General features: G+C 54.4%; 1 protein-coding gene across 4 annotated transcripts in view; it reads right to left on the reverse strand.

Moving 5' to 3' along the window:
* The window catches only part of MINDY4 (MINDY lysine 48 deubiquitinase 4), a 119,843-nt gene that overhangs the window by 34,593 nt on the left and 67,151 nt on the right, over positions 1-18,099 (reverse strand). For all 4 annotated transcript variants that reach the window (XM_069586726.1, XM_069586725.1, XM_069586724.1 and 1 more), the window contains 5 exons: positions 17,952-18,040; positions 8,655-8,753; positions 6,980-7,043; positions 5,841-5,906; positions 578-645 (listed from right to left, as the gene is read on the reverse strand). In XM_069586726.1, coding sequence (XP_069442827.1) covers positions 578-645; positions 5,841-5,906; positions 6,980-7,043; positions 8,655-8,753; positions 17,952-18,040 — 386 coding nt within the window. The remainder of the gene's footprint in view (positions 1-577; positions 646-5,840; positions 5,907-6,979; positions 7,044-8,654; positions 8,754-17,951; positions 18,041-18,099) is intronic.

An 18,099-nucleotide genomic window follows, 5' to 3' on the forward strand; every position in this document is an offset into this window, starting at 1 on the left:
GGGAATGAGGGTGATGGCAGAGCTCCAGCTCTCAGGCAGCCTGGGAGCCTGAGTTTGACAGGGATGCCCAGAGTACAAGTCGGGGACCCAACCTCCCTGCTCCCCCAGCCTCTAAGGCCCCGGTGCACCCCTCAACTCAGCCCTCAGAGTTGGCTCTAGACACGAACCTGGAAGCCTTTGGGACTGCCTTGGCCTCCAGCACGTCCACAGGGCCCGTGGTCATCTCCCAGCTCCCAGCCTCAACTGTCCAGCCCTGCACACATCTAGGAGAGTCCACGTGCACCCTCAAGCACTCGCCCACTGCAGTGCTGCTAGGACCCCAGGGGTGCTATGAGCTATTGAGGGGGTGTGGGGGGTCTTTTGGATCTGAGTCCCCTGCACTCCCCAGTACATGTGGGGAGATGGAGGAGAAGGTAGTGCTGCCCATGTGTACAGAGGATGAAACTGTTCTCTCCACTAGCCTACCGACCCCCCAGTTCACTGCCACCAGGCTCACTGAGCACCCACTGTGTGCCAAGCTCTTCAGTGACCAGACAGATATACCCAGCTCCGGGAACTAAGTGGGGAAGATACTCACAGCTCTGTGGATCTGGACAGGATGGCCGACAGTGTGAGCAGGACACATCCGTAAGGGCCTGCTTCAAACTGGAAAGAGGAGAAAGCAGTGAGTCTTGTGTCTGCACCTCCATCATGTGTCTGCACCTCCCTCCTCTGGGTTGCTTAGGGACCACACCCTGGGGAGCAGGCTGACTCCAAGCCAGCCAGCTGCTTTGAGCTGGGTCCCAGAGGTTGCCAGATGAGCCCACAGCAGACTCCATGCAGGTCTCCCAAACCAGATTCCCAAAGGGATGAGGAACACACAAGCCTGAGCGACAGCGGAGCAGATACCGTGCCCCCGAGGGAAGTAAACACCCACGGCCTTGGAGTCCTGGAAGCTCGTGGACAGTGGTGGCCTCCACTGCCGTGCAAGTGTCTTCTGCTCATTATCACAACTAAAACTACCCCAGGCCTATATGATAAATACCATATTCACTGCCCTCTGCCGTGCAAGGAAACTTGGGCTCAGAAATTGAGCAACTGGCCCAAGGTCACACAACTTGCAGGCAGCCCACTGGGAATCCAGGGGGCTCCCTCTGATTCCAAATCCCTTATTCCTAAGGGGTCCTAAGAACTGCACTGGGCAGGGAGCAGGCTGGAGGAGGGTCAGGTGGGGAGGTGCTAGTGAGGTGAGCCTGGCAAGTGCAAGGGCAGAGTCTGTCTTTTCAAAATATTTTGCTGTTCATCATGAATTTATTTCAAATTAATTTTAATAGTTTTAAACTACTGCACTAAAATATTATTTATGCTGATTACTAAGGTTTGAGCAGACCCCTTTGAATTTGGGGAGTGCCCCACTTGCCTTCCCCTAGTCTCAACCCTGGTCTGCAGCCAGAGGTCTGCTGCCTGAGTTTACATCCCAGCTCTCCACCCCGACTCCTAGCTATGTGACCACAGGGACATTTCTTAATTTTTCATCCCCAGTCTTCTCATCTGTAAAACAAGGATAATACAAACAGGAGCCATCCTCATAAGGTTGTTGTGAAGATTAAGTGAGATCGCCCTGGTAAAGTACTTCAAACAGGGCCTGACACCTATGTTAACAGTCAGTCTGGTGCTGGGTCCTCAAGGCCCACCTGTCCAGTGAGCCCAGCAGGCCCAGCAGGCCACGAATGACTAGGATGGACTATGTCACTTTTGCTTCCTAGAGGAATGCTCTGCCAGCTGCAAAAGGGTGTGAAGGCATTACTCATCCTCCTATGGGGACAGTACCACTTCTGTGAGTTATTGTTGGAAATGCTGCCTGTAATTATAGTCATTGTTATTAATGGGTGATCAGTTTCTTTTTGAACTGAAAACTGAAAAAAGAAGTTTACTTTCCTGGAAGAATGAGAATTATATAACTTACCGTATTTCCATTTTGGTTTTGCCTTGGCTGCTAGGAAGCTCAGAGCCAAATATGATATTCAACTACACAAACTATTTTAGCTCAAACTTCTGATAATATTTTCTTTTCATCAAAATATAGAATTTATCAGGGGAAGACACATACTATATGTTACCACTTTTATGTGGGATTTAAAAAATAAATGAATTAATATAATAAAGCAGAAACAGACTCTCTGTGTGAGCTCAGTAGTGTCTGACTCTTTGCGATCCCATGAACTGAAGCCCACCAGGATCCTGTGTCCATGAGATTTTCCAGGCAAGAACATTGGAATGGGTTGCCATGTCCAACTCTAGGGGATCTTCCCGACCCAAGGCTCAAACTTGCATCTCCTGCGTCTCCTAAGTAACTTTAAGTTTTGTTTTTTGTTTTTTTTTTTGGTGGGGGGGGGGTGTGGAGCAGGAATGGAATGAATGAATGAACAGCAATCTTAAATCAACTCCATCTAATTCTGTGACCTCAGGCTAGTCACTTCACTTCTGTCGTCTTCAGTTTCCCATTTGCAAAGTGGGGATAACGAGTATCTCCGTTGTATGTTTCCTTAGGTTAGGGGGGACATCCTATGAGGCCAGGTCGGTGGAAATGCTCTGCCAATTGCAAAAAGTAATGCTGATGTCCTTGCATGGGGACAGGGTGGGTGGGGTGGGGGAGACAGAGGTCCGGGAGGGTTCAGACCACAATTACCCTTGTCATGGCTCTACTACAGGCTTGCCTGTTGCCTTAGGGAGTGACAAAGCTCTCTGGATCTCAGCTTCCCCTTCCGAAATGCCTACATACTTCTGCCAGTTGTCTGGGGAGCCCACAGCACTTCCAGGGCCTATTTCCCCCTACCTGCAGGACTGCAATGAAGTAATGAACACAGACGCCCGTTGTAAGCCTAACTCTCTCTGCAAACATAGAGAACTATTATTCTGTTCCACCGTCCTGAGGACATCTCCAAGTGGCACTCACTCTGAGCCAAGGATATGCCTGTCTGTGTGGACATGGTTAGACTGGACATGACCCCCACCCGAAGCATCTGGCCTTTGCTGGAACACGACTGAATGACACCAAATATCCCATTTGGTTTTAAAAAACATTTATTAAAATTATCTCATCAAATTCCAGCTGCCAAGCCATGGAAGGCCACAGGGCAAAGTGCCTGCATTGAAAGGAGAGCCCAGGCAGGCAAATGGGCCGGAACGCACCAGCAGGGTCTGGAAAAATGTCTGGTACTGCTTGGGAAGAAGGGGCCATTCCCCTGAGCTGTTGGGGCTCTAGAGAGACCTGAGTCCACTGAGAACCCCAGTAGGAGGCAGGGGCGGAACCATCCCCCAGCTTGCAGGGGGCGGTGGCCAGACATCTCACCAGGAGGGTGAGCTGTAATGAAAACACAGCAAGGAGGCTATTTATTTTGGGCAGACGTGGCTCAGTGTTCATTTCCAGGCCTGGCACGAGGAGCCCCTCTTAGGCCCAGGCCATGAAAAATGAATTTGGTGAGGGTAGTGCTGAGATGGCTCAACGGTTTCCAGCAAAAACACAAATTCAACTGCAGGCGGGAAACACCGCCTTCCAGAGCAAGGGCCAAATGTTGACCACTCGCAATGTTGACCCACAGAGATCAATGCCAGAAGAGGATGGAGAATTGCCCTGAGCCCAGAGGTGTGGCAGGAAGAAGGCAGCTCCCACTGCTGTGAGGACCCCACTTGTAGAACCTCTTTCACATTCAATGTCTGGCTTGGGCATCACTGAAACTCCTGGGGGTACAGGCCAAGGGAGGAGGGAGACCCCATTTATAGACAAGGATGCAGACGATCTTCGTGCTGAAGAGTCACCCCAGGGCCATCAGGGCAATGACAGGGCCTCAGATCTTTGGACCATGTGAGCAATCACCCGCTCCTATGACCCACAGTAGCCCCACAGGGCTTGTCTCCCCCAACTCTGCTTCACCTGACAGTGTGGACATAGGCGGCCTTGGCCCTGGCCTTCCTGAAAGCACATGGATGCTGCCCGGAGTTGCTCATCTCTCAGATGCATTGCTGTAAGCTCAAACCACTTTGGTGTGTTTAATCAAAGGCATCCTTTCTGCCTGTTTAGCTTGCCTCCTGTGTAATTTGGAAGACATTCCTTCCCATGCATTTAAGGTTCCTCTCTAAGAATCCCAGTTGGACGACAAAGAGCTAAAAGTTACCCACCAACTGCTCCATCTTCTATTTTCCAGATGAGGCCACTGAAACCTGGTGACATTCCTGAGGCCGCACATGACCAAGGAATAAAACAGAGAAGGTCCCAGGGCCCCTGCTCCAGGTCGGAGGTGAGCGCGCTGTGTTGACAGACTGCCCACTGGGTGATGCCCATGAAGAAACAGAGAAAGCCAGGGACAGGCAGCAATGACAGCCTACCCAGGACTCCCAACGCCAAGGTCAGGACCCCTCCTACATCAGAGCCCCTCCCCCCTAACTCCGGGACAGGCCAGGCGCTGGGCCTCTCCTCAGGGAAAGTCACGCCCAAGGCATCAGCTCTGAGGGAGTGGACTGCAGGCAGCTCGGCACCGCGGGGACTGCACCCTCCCTGTGCAGGTCTCAGTACAGGCCCCCTTTTCCCACCCAAGGGGCATCTGTGCAGTTAGGGCCAGAACACTCCCCGGGCCGTGCCCGGACCCCCAGCGTCTTCCAGGAATTGTGCCCGAGGAGGGTGTTCCGACAGCAGGCGTGTTCAGCCTGGCCCCTTAACCAGTGAGTCCTCCCGCCCTCTCGGCTCACCACCAAATGCTCTCATGCCTTCTCTGGAGCCTGAAAGGGCCGATCCCCCAGCCTGGACAGCTGAAAAGAGGGCAGAGAGGAGGGCGGGAGATTGGCCTGTGCCCCAGAAGAGGGTGGCCTTGTTGCCTTTCTCTCCTGCAGCCCCGGCACATAGACATCAGAACTGTGTGGCCTGGTGGTTGGGAATCCATCCCTAGCCTTGGCTCAGGCTGCTTCCTCTCAGCCACGCTTCCCTCCCATTTCTACCTGACTATAACTAGCCTGTCTCAAGGTTGCCTTAGGAGATCACGACCGGGGTGATAAACACCCACAGTGAAAGCTAACAGCCGCTGGAAACGTCTCACAGGACAGTGCTCCAGGCACTCTGCACACAGAGCTCTGGGGCTGGCTCCGCCACCGTCCTCACACTCCATAGGAAGAAACTGAGGCACAGAGGGCGCCCGAAGTCACAGAGCTACGAGGGGTGTAACCTAGAGGCAAACACAGGCAGATGGCTCCAGAGACAATGTTCTTCACTCCCGGAGCCCCGTGGCTATAGCCACTCTCTCAATTCACTCGGCTCTCTGAATGCTGGCTGGGTTCTGCCCCATCTCACAGTCAGGAGCAGACTGGCTCTCCTCCAGTAGACGGATGTTCTAGTGGCCCTGGCCAGCCCAGCCCTGCCTCCCAGGACACCACACAAGGTCCTCTACTATCAGGGTCTCCAACAACAGTGCGCATAACTCCAACCCAGCCCAGGGATCCACGTCCTAGGCACCTCCCTAGCTGATACGGGGCCCCACCTACTGACGAAGGGGTCTTTACCTGCAGAGGTAGCTGCTCGCCCTCAGACAAAGAGAAGGCTCTCATAATCACAGTCTGATCACAGCTTCCCTTAGTCTGATCCCACTCCATCCCACTCTGCTTCTGCAGCCCTCGCTGTGGCAGCTCCCTTTATCTGTAGCTGTAGCTAGGACTCAGTGACAGAGGTCAGACCCTCGGCCTCCCAGCTGACATCACTCCACCGCCCCAGGCTGGGGATGAATGAGGAACAACCCCAGCTCACCAGCATCTCTTCCGCAAAGAAAGCAGAAGCTGAGCAATGCACATCCCACACACTAAACCACGGTTCGTACCTGATGGATGCTCTGCTGGAGAAAAGTCACCAGCTCCTCATAGCAAGTCAAACTGTGGAGGATGAGCTGAGAAACAAAAACACACAGGGTGAACTACCCAGGCCCGGTGGATGGACCCCATGCTGGATGAGCTTCTGTGGCCCTGACTCCCATAGCTAGCGGACCCCACTGGGGAATGACTCTACAGTCAGAGAGCGGTGACCTCGGGAGCAGGGGTGCAGAGGGGCTCCTGCAGCTGTGTGTGACTGAAGGGCTGCAGGGTCCATTTGGGATCTCTGGGGCTGCCACCTTGCTGCAACACTGGACCTGCCTTTAGAGATCTGAGGATTCAAGACATCGTGGGACAAAAGCCCAGGAGTCTGCATGCATATCATGTGAGGCTGATGGGTGGGGCTGCACCCTGAGGGCTAGTCTCAGATTTCTGAGAAGCACCTTGAGGGCAGGGTGTCCAGGGGGCTACAGGGTGAGTGACCAGCCAGTTCTAAGTCCAGCAGGCAGCGTCCTGGGTTCAGTGCAAAGCAGTGGTCATGAGTCTCCTGGGCTTTCTCAGGCAGGTCAGAAAAAAACACTTTTCTAGAAAACATTCGACAAAGTGAGATCCTCAGGTAGGATCCCAGGACACATAAGTCCAAAAGGAAATAAACAAAGTAAACGAGAAATTCTCAGTGAAGCAGTTAACGTGTGGGAAAGTGTCACAGTTTCTGCACGTCCACACATCGCACATTTTCCCCTGCTTGTCTCCCTCAAGTCCGGCTTTGTCCATCAAAGCTCTTCTCTGCTCTCCACTTCCTCTCCCTCCCACCCCCAGCATCCTCTCACTGCAATCCCAGAGAGGATGCTATGACATAAGAGGACACAGGGAAGGCTGGGTTAAGCCAAAAGGCATTACGTACAGAGTGCTGCAGGGACTTCAGAGTCTGTACAACCTCAGTGGGACAGAGTTCCTGTGAGCCTTTTAGCCATAAAGCCAGTTCTGGCTGGAGTCCCCTGGAAAGCCCCCCACCTCAACCCAAGGTAGAGGATTCTGCTGGCCTGGGCAAAGGGAGGGCTTGCTCAGCCCCAAGGGATTTACTTATACGAAAGGAGACTGTCCCCAAACAAAGCCAAAGTTTGCGTGATAATTTTCCAGAGAGCCGTACTGTTTCTAAGACTCCATCTGCTTTGTATTTCCCTGTTGGACTGAAGTGCTGTGTTCCCGAAGCCCTAAAAAGGAAAGGAAGATGCATCAGCCTCTGCCTGCAGAGAAGACATGCCCTAGAGCCAGGGCGAAACCACACAGCCACTCAGGGAGGACAAACAGAAAGGTGGCCCAGACGAAAGAAGGGAGCCAAGTGCTTCTTTGAAGTCACCCACTAAGCTGGTCCGGAGAACTCCACTAACAGGCGGGGGTGGGGGGCGAGGGGGGTGATATAGAGTGGGAAGAAAGACAGCTGAAGGAGAGCCTGGGATAACCAAACCCAGATCCTGGCAGTCAAAAGTCGAGCATATTTCCAGACTAAGGAATGCTGACTTGCCCGTGGTTTTTAGGGACTTGAGCAAGTCCAGCCTCTGTCCTTTTGGAGGTCATCTGTTTACACAGCCTCTGTATGTGCAGCCAGAACCGGCATGGACCAGAAGTGGCATTTGGGTTTGGGGCCTCTATGACATGAGCCTGCTGGGCAGCCTTGGACTGGCCGTGCCCCTCTCTGGGCTTGTCTCTTAATCTGTAAAGTGAGGAGAAATTGAGTTTTTCTCCAACTGCTCTCAGGGCTGCCATGCAGACCCTAAGGACCAGGGTTTGCAGGTTAACTGGAACTTGGGCACCAAGGACAAGCACTCAATGAGAACATCAGTGGTGACAACGGCAATGCCTAACACTGACCTGATACTTAGCATGTGCCAGAACTTATCCTGAGCGCCTCATGTGACTCTTCATCACTTATTTGCATGAATAAATGATTAAGCTGATCAATGACACTACCATTTACTATACGTCACTTACACTGACTCATTCAATTCTCACAGTCACTGCATTAAGCAATCACTGCTATCACCCCTATTTCCCAGATGAGTAAACAAGTTAGGCACAGAGAAGTCAAGTCGATTAATCAAGGCCACACAGCCCATAAGCAACAGCACCGGAAGTCAGCCTTCGGAGCCTCTTAAGTGCTGTGTTCTCCTGACCGCTGAGCCCCAGCGGGGTGACCCCCTTGACTAAGCTCAGCCCCACAGCTGGAATGCAGTGAGGCTTCCCCTCTCAAGGGTCAGGCTGAGGAACCGGCAGACCGTCTCTGTGGATTATGGGGGTGGGGTCCTCCGCTGGCAGGACAGGGCAGGGAGAGACTGCGCTGGCTCCACCACCGCATCTCACCTCTCTGAGTCTCCTCATCTGAACACGGGCCCAAGAGACGCAGCAAATGGGAGCGTACTTTGGGGACTGGCTCAGCCTAGAGGCTGCTTTCCAGGGTCTTCAGATCAGAGATATACAGAGGGGAACAGGCTGCCAGGGCCCAGGGGTCTTCCCTGGTGGGTTACAGCCCCCAGGGCTCCCTAGGGACGGGGTCCCTGGATCTGACACCCTCTCAACTGGGGCCATGCGGAGGGATGGCCCTCTTCCAGGGCAGGGCCGCCCAGCACATCAGGGCGACTATCTGGGCTCCCCCTGACCTGGAGCACAGGGTAGGGGTCTAGGAGGACACAGACACGGTCCTTCAGCCCAGACCGCCTGCATGAGAAGACGATTTCCCCAGTGACGAGGAGGCACACAGCCAGCTCGCCTGCAGCCCGGCCCGCCCGAGGCAGAACAGCAGCAACACAGCCCTGGGAAGCACTTACAGTGTGACCACGGCTCTCTCGCGGCCCCCAGCCCGCCACACAATGTCTGCAATGGCCAGGGCCAGGCAATGGGTCCTGCGAGCGTTTGAAGGCTGCAGCCTGCGGACAGAAAGGGAAACGTGCTTAGGCCTGTAGTGGCAGAAGTTAGAGACGACACAGCCGTGAGGCAGAGGACCTGTCCTTTCCTCTGCCACTCAGACAGAACCTGGGACCGGGGCCTCCGCAGATGAGGACCAAGAAAAGAGCTGAGAGGAAGGGAGCCCCGGCAGGGCTGGAGAAGGAGCAGGCTGAGAAAATCACCCACGGGAGCAAGGGGGCCTCTGGAGACTTGGCAGGGCCCAGAGGTGTGTGCAAGAAAAGCCTGCGAGCTCTGACAGAGCCCAGGAGACTGGGCCCAGAACTGCTGCCGCCCTACGCACAGGCGCAGCCCTGACCCACCCCAGCTGGGCCAGTCCTGACACCCGGGCCCCAGAGACAGTGGCTCCCACAAGCAAAGAGGTGCCCTGTGCTCCTCCAGCTGATAGGGGATGAGACCCAAAGTGTGGACAGGAAGTGGCCTGACTTGCTGATTACTTAGACATGGGATGTGGAGACACGGGAAAGGAAGGATTAATGATGACTGCAGGGTTTGGGGTGAGTGTATGGTGGAGCTGAAATGCGGGCACAGGAAGGGGAGTGGGGAGACAGAAGATGCATGCGGGACCTCCCCCTGAGGGACCCCCATGCCCGCCCCCCAGCCCCAGGTGAAGCTGTCGCTCTAAAGCCCAGGAGACCAGCTTGGGCTGAGTAGAGGTTTATGGACCACCAGCCTGTGAGGTGTCCTGGGCACTCTGAGTGGCTATGATTTCCCAGAGAGAGGATGAACCAGGCAGAGGCGGGGCCAAGGCTGGAGCCTGGTGGGACTCCAGTATATGAGGGAGGCAGGGAGGGTGGCAGGAAAGGCAGATCTCGGAGAGGGGCCAGTACTATCTTAGGACCAAAATGGTTTAAGAAGGACAGGTAGTCAGTGGTGTCAACAATGGCAGAGAGATCTCTGGTGGTGCTGGTGGTAAAGAACCCGCCTGCCAATGCAGGAGACGTGAGAGATGTGGGTTCGATCCCTGGGTCGGGAAGACCCCTTGGAGAAGGAAATGGCAACCCACTCCAGTATTCTTGCCTGGAGAATCCCATAGACAGAGGAGCCTGGTGGGCTACCGTCCACAGCGTCGTAAAGAGTTGGACGTGACTGAAGTCACTCACACACACGCACAAGAGGCCCCTAGTGCATGAAGTCAATAAGGGAGAAGGAGCAGCAGTCAAATACAGACGCTCTTTCTGTCTCCAGGGCTCCACAGAGCTTGCTTCTTGCCCAGCCCTGGATCCTGGGCTAAATTCCTACAGAGGCAGGCTGACTGTCTGAGTGTTCCGCTACCGAAGGAACAAAAGGGGCTTGATGCCGGGGCTCCCGAGTACGGAGGGAGTTCCCATGCGTTCAGTTACCAAGTACCCTAAGCTCCAGGCTGAGCTGTTGGGAGGAAACTGCTGTTTGTACTTCGTCCCCAGGGAAAGAAAGGAGAACCTGGAGACCAGGACACAGGTCACCATGGGGGGTGGCACATGTTCACAGCCTAGAACCTGGGACACAGAGCCAGCCATCTGCACCTAGGCTGGTGTGGTGCCGTGTCTTTAAAGTGGGAGGCGATGTGACATAGGGTCCCTCCATGTCCCACTTCCTAAAGCGGCCACAGCAGTCGTACCTCCTGCATCGTGTTGGGCGATTTACATGAGATGATGTGCGTCAGGTCCACGGCCAGCGCCTGGCGTGTGGAGGATGCTCGTTAAAGGGCACCTTTTGCTTGTTGTCTTTATGGAAGTGTCCCCACTTGACATTTGGCTGTGGCCAAAGAGTTGACAGGACAGTGAACCCCTGACATCTGGTGTGAACGTGACGACAAGCCACCGACACTAGGCAATCTTTCAACGAAACAAGTGAGCGCTCAACCACTTGAGAAATGAGACTCAGAGTGCCTGGGGTGTCTGCAGCCTCAGGAAGCCTGCCTACTCCTCTGGAAACAGTTACCCCGCCATCAGCACCTGACACTTGGGAAGCACTGGCTGCGGGCCACTGTCAACTATGAAAACAAAGGTGAGGAAACATTGCTCTGGGACTCAGGAGCGGCCGCCAAGGACCACAGAGGGACGGGAAGACAGGGCTTGTCAGACAAAGGAGAAATGGCTGGACGTTCATCTCTTTGGAATCAGAGCCCATGGATGTGGGCTCCATCACCCCCACAGCTCCTGTTTCTGGCCCTGCCGTCATCCGGGTGACAGTCAGACACGGCAGTCCCAGCTCCTGAGCACCCATGCTTGCCCCCTTCCTGCCCCTGCTCCTCTGAGCTGGCCAGCACTGCTGCTCAGTCTTGCCCTCCCTCCAGCCCTCACTGAACATACTCACTGCAGGTTCCTCCTGCAGCACAGGTGTGACCAGGGGGCCCCAGCCATCCCGCACACACACCACACACACACCTAAATCCTGCAACACGGGCAAGAGTGCTGCAAAGCTATGCCCAGACTGTATACTCTGCCTAGAGCGTCTATGCTGGAAAACCCCCAAACGGAGCTACTGGGTCAGCTTCCAAACATTCACTCACACTAACTTGCTGAAGCAGGTAACCCTTCATTGAGAGCTTCTCGGGGTGGCCACAAATAAGACTTTAAAAACCAGCATATATTATAATAAGTACTCATCATGTTAGAAGCTGTTCGGAGCACTTCACACGTATTACTGCATGAATCATCAAAGCCACCCTATGAAGGCAATACTATTATTGTCCCCTTTTAAAATGGGGAAACTGAGGCACAGAGCCTAAATGATTCACCTAAGGTCACACAGTTAGCAAAGTGAAACAACAGTGAGGGAAGCAGGAGAGGCTGGGAGGTGGAATCCACTGTTTGGAGCCCCCGGCATCGAGCACAGCATCCCTCTGCCTCTGAGCCTGTCTCTCCTGCGCCTGCAATGCCATCAAGAGACCTGGCTCCTGGGAGGGGCCTATCTTCCTGGCCTCACAGGCTTTAGTTACAGACCCCCTGAATGTCCATGTTTCTGCACAAAGTCCTGGTTCTTTCCATTGCCTTCCATTTAGCCTCTCCATCCTTCCCTGGGCCTCCTCTGGCTCTTTCTTTTGAGACAAGCTTTCCAAAAGATGGCAGCATGGGGGCAAGTGCAGTGGTGGGGACTGTGTTTCATTTCTGGTTCACTCGGGGAAGCCCCTTGCTCTCGCTGGCCTTCACCTCCCCACCCGGAAATGCAGACACCGGACCAGATGTCCCGAGCATCCTCCCAGCCTTGCCCTCTGCTGTGTAACCAGCCGCAGGGTATCCAGGGCTGTGGTGGGTGCAGATGGCCAGAGGAAGTGGGGAGGTACTGTGGTGATTCACTGGGCCTCCACCTTCCCTGGGGGAACTCAGCCACTGCCTTCACCTTGTTGACAAGGGTGGGGCTGAACTGCCTTCTTCCAACCCCGACCATGAACCCAGCACCTGGCCGCGCTCCTAAACCAAAAGAAGTTTCTTTGCTGCTGCTCAGTCACTCAGTCCTGTCCAATTCTTGTGCGACCCTATGGACTGTAGCCCACCAGGCTCTTCTTGTCCATGGGATTCTCCAGGCAAGAGTACTAGAGTGGGTTGCCATGCCCTCCTCCAGGGGATATTCCCAACTGGGGATTGAACCCAGGGTTTCCTGCATTGCAGGCAGATTCTTTACTGCTAAGACACCAGTGAAGTTTCTTTAAAAGAGTCTAATTCCTCACAGGAGAAGTGCAGGATTTGTCTAGGGATGGCAACGGAGGTCAGGGAGGAATACGTCCTGTGTTTGGCTTAATTACCCAGGTCTTTCAGATTAAAAAGACAGTTCTCCCATCCTCATTAACTGAAAGCAGGCTCACCTGTCCACTCTGACATGCTCGCCAGTCTGAGCCTACAGAAAAATCAGAGGAGAGCCAGCGAATGACTGTGGGCCTTTCTTCCCCCTTTGAGGGTCACGTGCTGCCAGGCAGGCCTGGGGACCACTGGATCTGGAGTCTGAGCCTGGCTCCACTGACTAGTGTCTGGAGGGGCCTTGGACAAGCGCCCCTCCTTCTCTGGGCCTCAACTTCCCCAGTTGAGAAGGGAAGTGGAGGCAGAAGGACAGCTCCCTGGCCCATGGTGTATCCCAGGCCCTCAGGGGAATGAGGCTCACCATCGCTTCCCACGAGCTGAGCCGCTGGCACGGCCCCTCCCAGAGTGGAAAAACACCAAGTCCTGCCGTCCGGCTCCATCCTCCCCGACTGAGCAGAGGCCGGCTGCCGGCCTGATGGAATGAGTCTTAATGAAGGCAGACAGTCCCGCAGAAAAAACACCACAGCTGCCAAGAAGCCTTTACTTCAGCATGATTTCCCTGGAGGGCGCAGTCACATCCTTGTGCGGCTTTCACAGAACCATTTCCCCATCATTTGTTGGGGAGGCAGCGAGCAGGGGGGCACCCCACTGGGCCTGCAGACCCAGTTCAGGAAGGTCCACCAACCTTGTTCCAAGAGACCCCCAGGGGCCCAGCACGGCAGCTGCGGATGCTGTCCCTCTCCCTGCGTGGCGTGAGGGCCTTTGTGGTGTTCCTAGATGGAACAGAGGAGCTTGCCTGCTTTTTTTTTTTTTTAAGCCGGATCATTTTTGAAATCTCGGATTTCAGAGTCAAAAGGGAGGACTGAAGTTTCAAATCCAGCTCAGCACACACAGCTCATGCAGCAATGTCAATAACCCAATCAATGTCGAGATCATACAAATGAATCCATGCAGCCAGAGGGGCTGGGGCTGCGAGAGGTTCCTGCAGGGACGTCTAATGTCACCCTTTCCTCACAGGAGGCAGCAGATCCCCAGGGGTTCACTGGACTCTTCTGCATTGATTTTTTTTTTCCAAATTAGGAAAAAAGGGGAGGTTCTGCCCAGAAGCCCTTTGTGAATGATAGCACCTACAGAGCCGTATCTTCGTCACTGAGAGTCTGTCTGGGGTCCAGCCCTCGGGTGCTTTAAGCCCATGGCACTTAGCCTCCTGGCGCCAGCCCCTTCCTGGCCTCTCTGGACGTCCTGGTACCTGAGTCTCTTGCGGGGCACAGCATGGTGTGACACACAGGGTGTCATGTTCCAAGCTTGGCTCTGCCTTGGAGGCCAGGTGTGAACCTGGGCCAGCATCTTTCTGTCTCTGAGCCTCAGTTTCCCTGGATATACCCTCGTCGGTGATCCCCAGGTCCCACCCAGTTGCACAGCCTTTCATTTATGAAGGACTAGGTTGCATTTCCTTACTAAGTCAAACGTGGGCAGGACCCAGATTCACAAATGGAGAAAGTGAAACCTTGCTGGCCCACAGGCTGTGATCCAGGTCTCTGGCTAGTCCAGGACTCTCTTTAGCAGCCCCCATCCTGAAACAGGCTAAGCCCATGCACTGCCCCAGCCTCAGCACAGGCACCAACAGGGTGCACCGACACCCACTTGGCACGGACAACTCTCTATGGCCTCTGATCTGGAGGGCCTCACTTCTGCAAGCAAACCCTGACTTTCACCCTTCCATCCCTCCACTGCCAGCCTCTGGCCCCAGCCCTGCACTCCCCTGGCCTTTGCTTGATCTAAGCCCTAGCCTGAACCCAGGAGGACTCTCTCCTCTCATCCCCAGTCGCCTTCCAGTCCCAAGGCAGGGTCATGCCTCGGCAAAGTCAGGCCCACTGCACGGCAGTGGGAGGAGGAGACACAGGAGGAAGGCATAGAGGCAGCTGGTGTCCCTTGCCCACAACCTGTCACCACTGGGACCTCCCCGAGCTGGTGCCCCATAGAGCCACATTTTCCTGAGTCCCCTCAGGCACTTGCAGTGGCTTTGGCTAAACAAGGGAGCCTGGGTCACTAGGTCAAGCTCTCTGTCCCTCTCTCTAGGCTGGTCATGAAGAACACCCACTCTTGGGTCTGCTTGGCCATCAGCGTGAGCAGGAAGGGAGCCCACTCTGCTAGGCCTGCGTGGAGAGCAGCTCTCGGTACAGGGTCCCGGGCAACAGGGAAGGGACTTACCAGGAGCACCTCAGTTGTGGGGCTCCAAAGAAAGGTGAGTCACTCTTCTATAGCATGAATCTCTCCATGCCTCCTGGGGGAAGGGACCCTGTCTGGCCAGCCAGCCGAGCTCTCCCGGCCAATCCGCACAGGCTTCCTTCAACCTAGCCAGGCCACCTTCCCCCAGAGGGGGGTTCCTTCCCACCAGGCACACCCCACACATAAACCCCAGCAGCCAGCAGCTCCTTCCAACCTCCTCCCACTATGCTGACCCCAGAGGGCCTTCAGTCAAGGCTGGCCCCAACTCTTCTCTCTCAGCTGGTACATGTTTCTTTCCACCCTGAGCCTGTCTTGGGCCCCTAGCCATAATGGCTTTCTGCCTCCCAAACCCTGGCTTCCCTCTCGGGTGTGGAAGGAAAGCAGAACTCGTTCCCGAGGACATGCTTGGGGATCCAGAGGCTATCACAGCCCCTCAGTGGGGCTGCAGGGTGGGAGACAAGAAACCAAGTCTGCCATGCGCACAAACAGCCCCTCGGGGAACCAACTTCCTCACTGCTGGGAAATGATCCACAACTTCCCCTGAGAAGCCCAAAGTCCAAGTTCAAAAGCAGCTCTGAAGGGGCACGGGGCTGAAATAAATTATAAAACATCTCCCACGATGGCCAAAGCCAAGGTTTGACCTGAGTAGGCTGCTGGGCCCTGAGCGCCCTCTGGCAGCCCGGCCTTTACCCACCCACCAGCCGGGGCCTCACCCTGCCCCTCTACAACTCTGCCCTGGTCACCCCAGGCAACTCTCAGCTCCTCTCCCTGCCCTGGGGCCTCTGCACATGCTGTTCTCCTTACTGGAATACCATCCCCTCCCCTCCCAATCAGCCTGGATAATTCATGCATTTGTCCATGCCTTCATTCAACAAAAATTCTGAGGGCCTCTTCCGTGGACTAGGTCTGGGGCTGGATGCCAGGACCGAGCTATGGATCAGGAAGTCCAAGAAGACTCCTGTTCTCAGGGGTCTTGAGTTCCGGGGTGCAGGCGATGGGCAGGTGATGAATTGGATAAAAAGGGCATCTTGTGGCAGGGGGCTTGCAGGCAGCATCTGGGGAGGTCAGGGAATGCCGCCCTGAGGTCACAACTTCTGCACAGTGAAGAGCCAGGGGAGGAGTCTGAAGGATTTGCTGGGAAAGGAGAAACCAAGGGAGGAACAAGCTCATGCAAGGACGTGTGTGAAGCCGATTGGGAGTCCTGCTCACAATCCAGATCTCAGTAAGATTAAAGTGCCAGGCGTCTCCAGCAAGCACCCCCGCCCCCCGCAACCCTCTTCACGCCCAGGTGGGCCCTGAGCACCTGGCCTGTCCTGTGACCTCCCACTCGTCTTGGCTCTTGTATTCAGTTGTAGGTCCCATGAGGGCAAGTCCACAGTTACCATGCTGGGCCCCGCACTCCCTCCAAATGCCTACTAAGTCCTCTCTGCGTGCATCTCTCCTGTGCAAGGAGGGGAAGGGGACAAGGGGTGCATATGTGCTCCGAGAGGGTCCCTGTACCCTTTGAGAGTGGGCAGCCAGAGGCCCCTCACTCAGCCAGTCCCACCCAGCCAGTCAGGAGCATCCGGGACCATCACGCACTACATGGGCCTCTCCCGACCACACCATGGGCAGCACTTCACTGGACTGGACCCCAGAGCAGGCAGAGGGGAGAAGAACAGGACAAAGTCTGACCTTGCTGTGGAAACGCTATGTCACTGGGCTTCTGGTGACAGACACGCTATGCCTCTGGATAGCATCTTTCGGCTTGAAATCAAACACCTTGATTATTACTTCGTACAGTAATTAGACAAATCACCTTACTGGACAAACTATAAAATTGCAAGCATGAAAAGATACCTTCACTTGGACCCTGTCTAAGGCCACATCCTTTACGCTGGTAAAACATGTTTCATTTGCACCAAGCTTGGCAGGGTGCCTGGAGAACTAGTATCTTTCCCAGTAAACTGAACATGAATGAATGGGGGGTATGGGCCTTGTTGTCTTTGAAAAAAAAAAGCTACCAAAATGCCGAGGTTAAGAGCGAGTCCCTTTAATTAGCGTTCAGGAACTGGCAAAACTAAACTATGATTTTCAAATCTGGTTAATTACAACCTTGGAGAAGAGAGTGGAAGTGTCTACTGGGTAGGACGCTTCCACGATGCTGGGAATATTTTCTTTCTTCATCTGGGGATGTGTTCATGGGTGTGTGATTTTGCAAAAATTCATTAAACAGAACGTACAGGAGTTGTGCGCTTTCCTGAGTTGTGTACTCTTCTGTGTGTATGTTGTGGTGGTGGTTTAGTTGTTAAGTCATGTCCAATTCTTGTGACCCCAATTCATGGACTATAGCCTGCCAGGCTTCTCTGACCATGGGATTTCCCAGGCAAGAATACTGGAATGGGTTGCCACTTCCTTCTCCAGTATGAATGTTAGATTTCAACTGAAAAAAAAAAAAGAACAAGTGCCAGAAGTTCTGTTAACTCTGAGGGTTACTCAAAACAATTGGGAATGAAGTTATAGGTTAAGAGAGCTGCCTCTTCAAATTGGCCAAGCTGGTCTGCCCCCAGCCAGCCCCTCAATAATCCTTTTAACTGAGCACCGACCACAGGCTAGGATCAAGGTTTTCTCTCTGTCCCTCAAACTCACAGAGCACCCTGGAAAACAGAGAATGCATCTATTCCTCTCTATATCACTTGTGCCTGCACAGAATGTTCCAGAAACATCTGTTGAGAGAGTGAGCGTGAGAATGAGCTGTGTGCAAAAACTCAGCATGTGAGGTGGAGAATGAATGGCCAAGGGTGGAAGCCATGTCCTGTGGGGCTGGTTGGACCATGTGTGGGGAGATGGCTGCTGGCAGAGATGGGGTAACAAGGGGAGGGAGGGGAGGCCTGGGCTCAGCACAGGGGTCAGTGACCTGGGTGTGGACAGGATTTGGGCAGCTGCTGCTCCATTCCTGGGTTGGGGGGGCGGGGGATGGCCTGAGTTTCAATGCTATTCCAGCTTCTGATTCTCATGTGGAACAGGACTTAACAAGCTTGCCCGCTCACCAGACACAAACACATGCAGGTCATTTAAACAGGCCTGTGCTGGCCCTGTTAGCCAGCCTCCATTTCCCTTTCCAGAAGACGGGAAATATCAGGGAACAAACACACGTTTCCTTGCTTATTTGTTCTGGACAGTGAGGAGAAGCCTTGGGAAAAGAAGATATTGCCGGAATGAGCACTGACTTACCGAGCACAGTCAGCGCTGCTATCTCCTTCAAACAGGAGTTTCTGCAGGACACAGCCCTGGACGGCCGCCAGGACCCCACAGGGACCACCCTGCAAAGGAGGACATGCGTGAGTGCCTGTGAGAACTGACCCAGGGCTCAGCCTTCTGT

The sequence above is a fragment of the Ovis canadensis genome, chromosome 4 (genome assembly GCF_042477335.2).
Source record: "Ovis canadensis isolate MfBH-ARS-UI-01 breed Bighorn chromosome 4, ARS-UI_OviCan_v2, whole genome shotgun sequence".
NCBI lineage: Eukaryota > Metazoa > Chordata > Mammalia > Artiodactyla > Bovidae > Ovis > Ovis canadensis.